The sequence below is a fragment of the Saccostrea echinata genome, unplaced genomic scaffold, assembly GCF_033153115.1.
Source record: "Saccostrea echinata isolate AGI-Se365-2 ecotype Australia unplaced genomic scaffold, CSIRO_AGI_Sech_v1 ptg000056l, whole genome shotgun sequence".
Taxonomy (NCBI): domain Eukaryota; kingdom Metazoa; phylum Mollusca; class Bivalvia; order Ostreida; family Ostreidae; genus Saccostrea; species Saccostrea echinata.
The window spans coordinates 21,657,303-21,668,236 of NW_026889805.1; the positions used below are offsets into that span (position 1 = coordinate 21,657,303).

At 34.4% G+C, this 10,934-nt stretch overlaps 1 protein-coding gene across 5 annotated transcripts in view; it reads left to right on the forward strand.

Annotated features, from left to right (window-relative positions):
• The window catches only part of LOC133172916 (solute carrier family 4 member 11-like), a 50,284-nt gene extending 39,383 nt beyond the window's left edge, over positions 1–10,901 (forward strand). For all 5 annotated transcript variants that reach the window (XM_061307753.1, XM_061307754.1, XM_061307755.1 and 2 more), the window contains 10 exons: positions 744–857; positions 2,173–2,305; positions 3,620–3,693; positions 4,656–4,878; positions 5,350–5,456; positions 6,113–6,287; positions 6,610–6,783; positions 6,911–7,103; positions 8,259–8,428; positions 9,522–10,901. In XM_061307753.1, the coding sequence (XP_061163737.1) occupies positions 744–857; positions 2,173–2,305; positions 3,620–3,693; positions 4,656–4,878; positions 5,350–5,456; positions 6,113–6,287; positions 6,610–6,783; positions 6,911–7,103; positions 8,259–8,428; positions 9,522–9,582 (1,424 nt within the window). In that variant the 3' untranslated portion in view covers positions 9,583–10,901. The remainder of the gene's footprint in view (positions 1–743; positions 858–2,172; positions 2,306–3,619; positions 3,694–4,655; positions 4,879–5,349; positions 5,457–6,112; positions 6,288–6,609; positions 6,784–6,910; positions 7,104–8,258; positions 8,429–9,521) is intronic.
• The last annotated feature ends 33 nt before the right edge of the window (positions 10,902–10,934 follow it).

The following is a 10,934-nucleotide window of genomic DNA, read 5'->3' on the forward strand; positions in this document are numbered from 1 at the left end:
TCATTTTCAGGAAGCCTTGGCATCGCTTACAGAAAAGATAGGGGAATTTATTTTTCGGAACTTTGCTGATTTACTTATGATAAGCAGATACAATACCTTAAAAGCCCATATTATTGCCAAATATTTTGTTAAACATGCAATTTCTGATATTTGTTAAGCAGACTTAAACTTAACTTCCGGTAATGGTATGAAAATCATTCAACCGTTAAATTACCGATATTTACAAAATTGAAGAATTCCTTACTTTTTAGATACAAAATTATATCCTATATGTAATATTTCCCCCTAAAATGTGATGTTGCGTATCTTTTGCGTTTCAGTATATAAAGCGGTCAGCTCAGCAAATGTAGAGATGTCACCTCTTTGTCAATCATCTCTACACTGTTTGTCAAAACAGCTATATATAAATATCTGAGTGGATTCATCGAATATTGTCTTTAGTTACAGTATTCATCTGTGGATTAATACTTCAAGTTTGTTTATTAAATATGAACACTTCTTTGCTGCAGCTGTGACTGACACTGTGTTACACATTATAAGCTCCCTGAAGGATTAAGAAAGCACCTGATGATTGTATTAATTAATAAATACATCTTGTTTATAAGTAAGGAACAGATGCAGTCCTCGAGAAGGAGTTCAAAGAGTCCACACAAATGTTCATATTTTATTATTATAGTTCTTGTCAAAGAAAGTCAAAACTCAAGCTGAATTTGAAAAAAGCAATAATTCTTCTTTTTTGACAGGTGTTGAGAAAGTTCTGTATTCACAGATGTTTGGAGGCTTGGTGTTTGCGTTCTTTGGTGGAACTCCCCATATTGTATTATTGACAACGGCACCACTAGCCTTGTACACTAAAAGTAAGTCTAGATCTGTAACCCCCTCTCCTCAACAAAATACAAGATTGAAAATGGTCATGCAAGACATGAAGTGTTGAATTAAAGTGAGAATATTATACACAAGTCCACATTGAACTGAAGACCCCAATATCAATATTAGAACCAAATGTCAAAAGACTGTCTAGGTTTGCATTGAAAAAGAACAGAAGTAAGGTTGTAGGTGGAAAATCTCAAGAAAAGGGAAGAAAAGTGCAACAGGAATTACATGGGTAATCGGGTACATCTATCTGGTAGTTCATTGGTAGAGCACTCACATGGTTAGTGGGAGACAAACAAGTTGATGAAACAAGAAGATCAACAGTCTCATTTAAAGAAAATAGGTTCTGAGTTTGAGTCCCAGTCTGGGTAACACTTTCTGTAAATCGCTGTTGTCATTGTAAACTTTTCACATCTTCATCTTCTCCAGAACCAATGGGCCAATTTCAATCAAACTTGGCACAAAGTATCTATAGGTAAAGAGGATTTAAGTTTGTTCAAATGAAAGGTCGTACCCTCTTCCAAGGGGAGATAATTAAGAAATAGGGAAAATTGGGTGTTTTAATTTTTAAAATCTTCTTAAGAACTACTGTGCGAGAAAAGATAAAACTTTTGTGAAAGCTTTGTGGGGTAGTGTAGACTCAAGATTCTTCAAATCATGATCCCTGGGGGTAAGATGGGGCCACTTAGGGTAATCAAAGTTTTACAAAGGAATATTTAGGAAAAATCTTTAAAATTCTTCTTTTAAGATCAGAAAGGTCATGATTAGCTATATTTATATGAAAGCATCCTCATTGAATGTAGATTCAAGTTTTTTCCAAATCATGACCTCCTGGGGTAGGGTGGGGCCATTATGGGCAATCAGAGTTTTTCAGTGGAATACATAGGAAAAATCTTTTAAAGTCTTCTATTTCAGAACAGCAAAGTCATGATTATTCATATATGTATAGAAGCATCTTAAGATTCTAGTTTGTTCAATCATGACACCTACAGGTAGGGTGAGGCTGGGTTTAGGGCGGGGCCACAATATATTATCTTTACATGGGAATATATATGGAAAAAATCTGCCGATAAAGAACAGAAGAGCCATAGTTAATCGAGTGAGCTTTATGGTCCATGGTCCTCTTGTTTTCACCAGTTACAGGTGGAGCCAAAGTTGTCATATTAGCCTGAGAAACTTGTGATACTCAGGTGACTTTTTCACTTGTTCTTTATCATAGTTAACCCCCCCCCCCCAACCCGCCTATTTTTTTTTAAGAATACAATGTTTGGGTTTAAACAGTCTTGAGTTTGTTTTCAGTTATATTCAGCATTTGTGAGGACTTTGATATCGACTTCCCCGCTATGTATGCTTGTGTGGGCCTGTGGAATAGTCTGTTCCTCTTCCTATATTCAGCGTTTGATCTCAGCGTACTGATGAAATGGTCGACCAGGTCAGTTCACCAGATATAATTAATTAGCAATAATCATTGTTATCTTGTAGATTTTTTCTTGAAAATTTTAGACCCTGATTTTGAATCGAAGGATAACAATTACTAGCTTGCTTGCTTAAATTATAGGGAAAGACAAACATTCTGCCTTTTAAATAGTGATCTGGCTGATATCAATGATAATGCCTGAAATAAGACACGGTATATTACATGACAAAACAGTCTGATGATAAAAGGAGGAAATCTCACTAAAGATGACAAATAACAATTAATTCACTCAAAACAACCATGAATGTATATTGATTATATGCCACTGTAAGACTTTGTTTAGTATATAAATTTATTATTCTACCACTATGACATCATCTGGTAAAGTTAAGTTAACCTTCAAAATGACTACAGTGTGGACATGACAATGATTTGCTTATTAAACTGTGCTGCATATAAGTTTGTTGCAGCTGTACCTTACTTTTTTGAATGGATGTACCATCTAATTAGTTGCCAGGTATCTGATATTGAGTGCAGACATCTCCAACAGTAATTAAAAAAAAATTTGAGACAAAAATTGGGGAAGTACATCAAGCAAAATGTATGTGTAAATAAACATTTTAATACTCCAACATCTTGAAGGATCCCCTTAACTAGTTCAATTCATGAAAACAGGCTCTGTTGTAAATCAAATTAAGATCTAGTGCATAACTTAATAATGAAAGGTTTCTCTTCTATCTGAATGCATATGGGCCAACAATAAAAAGTGATTTGTTTGATGTCGACGACTGACCCATCAAAATGCTCCTACTGATCCTTTTTTTCAGTATTTAAAATTCTTTTTATTTTTTGTTTCTAGGAAAACATATAATTTTCAAAGTTAAGGTTTATCTTTTCTCTCAGACGCTTTTTAAATTGAAAGTTTTTTAAGGCAATAAATATTAAATCTGTCTACCAGTAGTGTCCGATGTATTATGAAAACAACAATAAATTGCTTAGTCTGTAATATTTATAATGTTTATCAATGTGTTAGATGATTTAAAAAAAAAAAAAACCTACCTACTTACCTACTTTGTGGGTTAGAGTACATCAAACAACAAAATTTTTAATGATAGCCTTATTAGAGTGATTGAAATAAAACATAATTGATTCTTTGATAGTTTTACTGTAAATATTTGTACATTAATGATGAACAGAGGACATCTTTCATCTGCTCACAAACTGATAAAAAGAAAATAAATAGAACTTATCTTGATCATGTTTCTTTTCAAAAGGCATGGAGAAGAATTATTGAAAGGATATCTTGATTTGTTGATTTTTGTGTTCCAGATCATCAGAAGAGATCTTTGCTGTTTTTATATCTATTGCATTCTGTGTTGATGCTTTCAAGGATGCTGTGAGCAGTAAGCACATTTAAAATATTTTTTATTTTTGATTGAAATATTTCTTTCACCTTATCCTTGAATTAGGGTTTAAATTTGAAAGTGATGCAGTGTTGAGAGATTTTAGAACACATCTGCCTGATAATGATAGAGAGAATCTTGTTATTGCGGTTTATCTTTATCATGAAAAGATATTTTCTGCTGGCAATATATATGCAGTTGAACTTCTGTATCTTGATCACCGATATCTCAAATACCATGGATATGTAGAAGTGAATTGGATAACTCAACTAATTCCTCCATGTATTTTAACCTCATTTTCTTGAATCCTGGGATTTTCTTGGTCCCATTGAGTTAGAGATAATGAGGTTTGACTGTTTTTTACATATTTGATAATCTCAGTTGCTGTCAGCTGTCATCAGGTTTGATTCAACAGTAAAACCAAATTAAACAAACTTGTACAAACATGCACTCAGATACATGTTATATGGTAAAACTCAAAATGAAAAAATGCAATTATTTAGGATTTGAAAGGAAATGTTATATACTGTCTTAAGTGCTTGGATGTAGTGAAGTTTACTTTATGATATGTGTATAAATATTTGTTAATTCACCATTTGGCTTTTCACATGAAAACAGGCTTTAGCCAATTTTTTTTAATTGATATTTTTAGGAAGGAGCAAGGGTGGGGGGGGGGGGGGGTGTTACTTTATTTTTGGACCTTATGTTCATATGTTCATATACAGTCAAACCTCATCATCTCGAACTCGATGGAACCCAGAAAACTTATATATCTGATAACTCATTACTTCAGATATCAGATGATTTGAGATATAGAGGTTAAAAAACATAACCAAAAAGCAGTTTCGAGTTTACATTCACTTAGACATATCTATGGTATTAAAGATATGGAAGTTAAAGATAATGAAGATCAACTGTACATACACATCACATATATATTCACAACCCTCCTTTTCCTGTAGACTTTGGAGCCCATTACAACATTCCAGCTTGCTCCTTGGTCACCTCCTCAGAGAGTTCCACAGTGAATTATTCAGTAGCATCGAATGTAACGAACATGATCACATCTGTGGTGAACAGTACAGCTTCTCGAGATGTCTGTGAACGAGACGTCAGCTTGCTATACTTACTGTTATTGCTGGGGACACTCTGGCTCGGTGTCACCTTATATAACTTTACTATGACGTAAGTGATTTTACATCTTTGAGCGAAAATACCAGGTTAATAGCTCACAGTGTAATCAACATTGGAAGGAATGAGAATAATTGATATACAAATGTTCTTGTAGCATCTTAAATTTTTACCACATTTTGGCATTTATATAACTTCCATCATATCATAAATGTGTATGAAGGATAAAAAAAAATTGCCAAATTATTTCAAGAGTAAAGTCATTTAAAACTTTATGCATTCATATCTGTCTTTTTGCTGAAATGCAGAGCTACAAGGAATTTTTTTTTAACTATTTCTACTATGCTTGATGTATGTTTATTGAAATGGTCTGTGAAAAAGTTTCAAATAACATAACAGACATATAGAAAATTTGCATGTGGCAATTTCAGGAGCAGATGAATTTTTAAGGGTACACTGTTGAGTGTCATGTATGATAACAATTTGAAGATCTTTATTTCCATTAAGAACATTGTTTGATTTCAGTCCTTATTTGAATGCTGGGAAGAGGGAATTGTTAGCTGACTATTCCCTCCCAGTGGCAGTTATCATTATGAGCTTCTTTGGATCCTATGTGTTCAGGGATGTAACATGTGAGTAACATTTTCAGGCAGTTATACAGATTTACACACCTTTGACAGATAACCTAGTTGGTAGGGCACCTGACTTAGAGTTCAGGGTGCCAGGGTTTGAATCCTGATATGGTCTGTAGCATTTACTACCTTCCTATCAATGACAGGCTTGAGCCTGGTTTGCAGTTGGTTTTTCAGGAGGCAAAGGCATGTTTTAAAAGGGAAGGGATTTTATAGTCAGGCAGATTTGTTTGCTTTGGCAGATACTGTTGCTATGACAGTAAAGCACCTGTCTAAGAGTTTTTCATGCCCTAGTTTGGTCTGGTCACATTTCATTACTGTATAAGGGGAAATTTTTGCCCCCATTTTATTTTCACCCCTTTCACCTAGTCACAGGTGGGCGAATTTAAAACGGGCCTAATTCAGAGAAAACAATATAAATTCTTAAACAGAAGCGTGACTGGGCGAATTTAAAATGGGGCAAAATTGTTTGCAAGTGTAAAATGGCAAAAATAACACGGGGTGAAAATAACCCTGTATACAGTAAATTCTTCTTTGTTCATCTCATATATGTACAGGGGATATAACTTATTACTTTCACATATAATGAGGAATGTTCACATTTTTCATTCCTTTCCAAAGCTCTAGCTGAGTACTTTTAACTACTTATTTTTCAGTGGACAGTAGTTTTATTCCGGGTGAATTATCACTGGATGTTTTTAAACTGGTTCCCATTTATAAGCTGTCAGTTGGGGCAGTGTTTGGTGCCATGGGACTGGGCTTCTGCTTGTCACTCCTGTTCTTCATGGATCAAAACATCTCCGCAGCGCTTGTCAATGCTCCACAAAACAAGTAAGTATGTGTCTACAGCACTTGTCAATGCTCCACAAAACAAGTAAGTATGTGTCTACAGCACTTGTCAATGCTCCTCAAATCAAGTACGGTAAGTGTGCGTCTACAGCACTTGTCAATGCTCCACAAATCAAGTAAGTATGTGCCTGCAGCACTTGTCAATGCTCCACAATACAAGTAAGTGTAAAATTTGGGTTATATCAGGCAACAACCTGCCATATTGAAATTGGATAAGGTGAACAGTAACATACAGTCATTTGTATTAAAAAAATGTGAAGAAGATATCAATACAGTTAACGACACTCTGATTTTGGTTTTTTAGGTTAAAAAAGGGTACATCTTACCATTGGGATCTCCTTGTTTGTGGTGTAATCAATGCCTTTCTGAGCATGCTGGCCTTTCCACTGGTCCATGCAGCACTGCCTCACTCCCCTCTCCATGTCAGGGCTCTAGCTGATGTGGAGGAGAGAGTGGACCAAGGTCACATATACCAAATGTAAGATTTCAAACAATATTTCAGCAGTGCTTAACAAATAAAAAGTTTATGATTCATGTGTTTTTACAATCACAATAAGAAAGATTTGTTTTTCTGTGTTTTATCAATTAATTTTCATTATTTTCAGAATTGTGAGAGTACGCGAGACTCGACTTACAGCAATCTTTTCCCATATCCTAATTGGGCTATCCCTATTTATCCTGAACTTCCTAGCTTATATTCCTACCCCTGTGCTGTATGGTCTATTTCTGTATGTTGGTGTCACAGCATTGTATGGTAACCAGTTGTTTGAACGAATCATGCTGCTTATAACTGAACAGGTATTTCAATTAGTTCAATTGGTTTATCACCCCCCCCCCCCCTACACTTCCTGTATTATAGGGTATATAGGAATCACTTCATCTGTCTATCTATTTAGAACACTTCACTTTATAATAGAAAAACACTGGAAGCTCATTCTTGGTACAAAGAATTTTCATGACCCAAAGGTGTGTCAACACCTTGAACCAAGGTCATTCTGGGAAGTTCAAGGTCACTGGCAGAAAAAGTATAAAATTTGTGTCCAATTCATAACTCTCTTGTGGATGAGTGTTGGAAGTTGATGTTTCAAACAAAGATTACTTGCAGCTGAGGATAATCTTGACCAAGGTCATTCTGACAAGTTCAAGGTCACTGGCTCATGTCAATTTCATAACTTTCTAATTGAGAAACATCATACAGCTTACACCACTTGTATTGAACTTACTTTTGATTCATTGCTAGTATTGAACTCAAAGTAAGGGAAATCCCCAACCAGATTCTTACTATTTTTTTTATTTAAAATCTTGGTTGCTTGTAATGAATTATCTCTTGTATTGAAGCAATTTTTTGGTCAGTTGAACTGATAATGTATTGTTTTAATAATGGTTGTAAACAAAAAAAAATCCTATTTTATATAAAGTAGAGAGAAAAAAAATAATAAATACATGTGCTTATAAAAAACAAATGTTTATTTTATAACACACTTGAACAGGTTTGTGTAGTGCAGTGTGTGTCCTTTATTCATCACAGCTTTTTTCTTCTGATGTATTGAACATTTTTCTACTGTCTCCAGAAATTCAGTGTATCAAAAGTAGGCTGTATGTTCATATTTCACTCAAAGATTACTTAATAGCAGAGCATATCTCTCTTTTTTAACCAAGGTCATTTTGGCAAGTTCAAGGTTATATTTAGGAAATTGATATGAGCACTTTTAGCTAACCACTGGACCAATTTCAACCAAATTTACTATAAAACATCCTTGGGTGAAAGGGATACAATTTTGGTAAAATAAAGGGTCATGTCTTCTTCAAAGGGGAGATAATCAAAAGAGAAGGAAAAAATATGTGAGATAATCAAGAATAACCACTTATCTATCTCTGATTATAAAGTGTCCACCCCAGCCACTACATTTGTTATTACATTACGTTGTATTCTCACTATATGTGTTATTACAGAGTGCTTATCCCCCAAATCACTACATAAGACGTGTCCCCCAGAGGAAGATTCATCTCTTCACCGTTCTACAACTTCTACAGCTGGTGGTGCTGTGTGCATTTGGGTTCACTCCCTATCCTTATCTCAAAATGTTCTTCCCAGTTCTCATTTTTACTCTCATCCCACTCAGGTAAGACTTCAGAAATACAGGTCAATACATCATCCCACTCAGGTAAGACTTCAGAAATACAGGTCAATACATCATCCCACTCAGGTAAGACTTCAGAAATACAGGTCAATACATCATTCCACTCAGGTAAAACTACAGAAATATGGGTCAGAATATCATCTCACTCAGGTAAGACTACAGAAATACAGGTCAATACATCACCCAACTCATGTAAGGCTACAGAAATACAGGTCAATAAAACAGAAAAAAACAGAAAAACAGGTTAAAATATCATCCCACTCAGATTGAGCTACAGAAATACAGATCAATACATCACCCCACTCAGGTAAGGCTACAGAAAAACGGGTCAAAATATCATCCCACTCAGGTAAGACTACAGAAATACAGGTCAATATATCACCCCACTCAGGTAAGGCTACAGAAATATAGGTCAAATATAATCCCACTCAGGTAAGGCTACAGAAATACAGGTCAATACATCACCCCCCTCATGTAAGGCTACAGAAATGCAGGTCAATACATCACCTCACTCATGTAAGGCTACAGAAATGTAGGTCAATACATCACCCCACTCAGGTAAGACTACAGAAATACAGGTCAATACATCATCCCACTCATGTAAGGCTACAGAAATACAGGTCAATATATCATCCCACTCAGGTAAGGCTACAGATAAACAGATCAAAATATCATCCCACTCATGTGAGGCTACAGAAATACAGGTCAAAATATCATCCCACTCGGGTAAGGCTACAGAAATACAGGTCACTACATCATCCCACTCAGGTATGGCTACAAAAATACAGGTCTTTGTTTTTGCTGTCATGAACAAATTACTTTAATTACAACTGCTTTTTAAATGGTGACTTAAAATTGCAAATATGAATTTATTGCTAACTTGGGCAGTTTGCGTGGAAAAGCAGTATCCGATCTAGATCATTTTTACCTAAAATTAATTGTTTTTTTAAGTTTTTTTATTGCTTTTAAGTTTATAATTGATATATTTTCCTTTGAAAGAACTGTTTGAGGAAATGAAATAATATGTATATCGGAACAAGTTCACATTTTTAACTTCAAAATGATTTTGTTTCAGACATAAAGTAATTCCTCGTCTAATACATCAGAAATTTCTCAAAGCTATCGACGGGCATTAAGGAAAAGTGTTCAGGTGTATCCATCTCCTTCATGCCATTTCATCAAGTCTGTTTGTTACTGCACTCTAACAAATATAGTCCATTCCCATCAATGCGAGTCGAATCATCTGGACTGGTATAAAGTGGTTTGAGAGCAGGAGTTGTCTCCCCCTTTTACTTCTCTTTTACATGTAACTGTGACTAGGAGGAAACTGTTATTGCTATAAATTGTTTATCACAATGTTAAGTACCTAAGAATGCATATCTGTATCAATATTTCTTACAAACAAGTATAATGTAAAAATTTTTGTTAAATTATAGAGTTTGGTTTTTTAGTGTTCATGGTCCACCATCTTGCCCACTTTTAAATTGTTTTTTCTTCTAAGCTCAGCAAACAGTTAGTTTTGTGCATTTACATTAACCTGATGGAGGGTTGAATTTAAGCCAGCTAGTAGACTAGTCATACTGACTATGTATATTGTTTAGCCTATTTTTTTTTAATTAGACACAATTAGCCTAGGTTTTTTTTATTAGACACAATTAGCCTAGGTTTTTTTTAATAGACACAATTAGCCTAGGTTTTTTTTTTTAAAAATTAGATACAGAAGGTTTCAAGACCCTCTATATCTAGCTGCTGTATACATGTATTTTACTATGCTTTAATTTAACAATGAATGAGCACAATTCTCCTTTTCTCTGTATTTTTAAGTTTTGGTGAGTCACATTTGGTCTACCTCCCATATTTTAGATATGACCATGTGCAGTCGTTGAGTACAAGTCTTTCACTAGTATGATAGATCTCGTCTGACAAGCGCTGCACTTTGCAGTGTTCTCCTTAGTAAAATCTTGTTTTTATTGTTATTTTGTTGACCTGGTAATAATTATTCTTGTCTCTAATATATTTTAATATTTCCACACAAATTTATAAATGCACTTTTATTTACATTTAGTCATAATTTAGGTTAACAAGTACAAAAATATAAACAATTTGTGCCATGATGTGATTGTGAAGTATTGAGATTTTTGGGTGTTTGCCTCTATTTAGTCAGTCCCCCTTTATTTTGTTACTGAACTAGTCACAACATGACATCCATTGTCTTTCATTAAAGAAAATTCTGTTGGAGTTGAGTTCTTGGGGTTTTATTGTGTACATATGTTATATATAAGGCACATTTATACATAGAATTTGTATTGTTTATGTGTGTTTGGATTGTTTATTTTGTGTTTTTCAGGAAACTTATATCTTGCAGTGTTCATTGTTTTAAATCATGCAAAGTTGTTTTATTTTGTAATCAACATTTATTACTTAGTTACCAGCTTACAGTTTGAACTTAAAACAAGACTGTACCTGTTGTTATATAGTAAACATATAT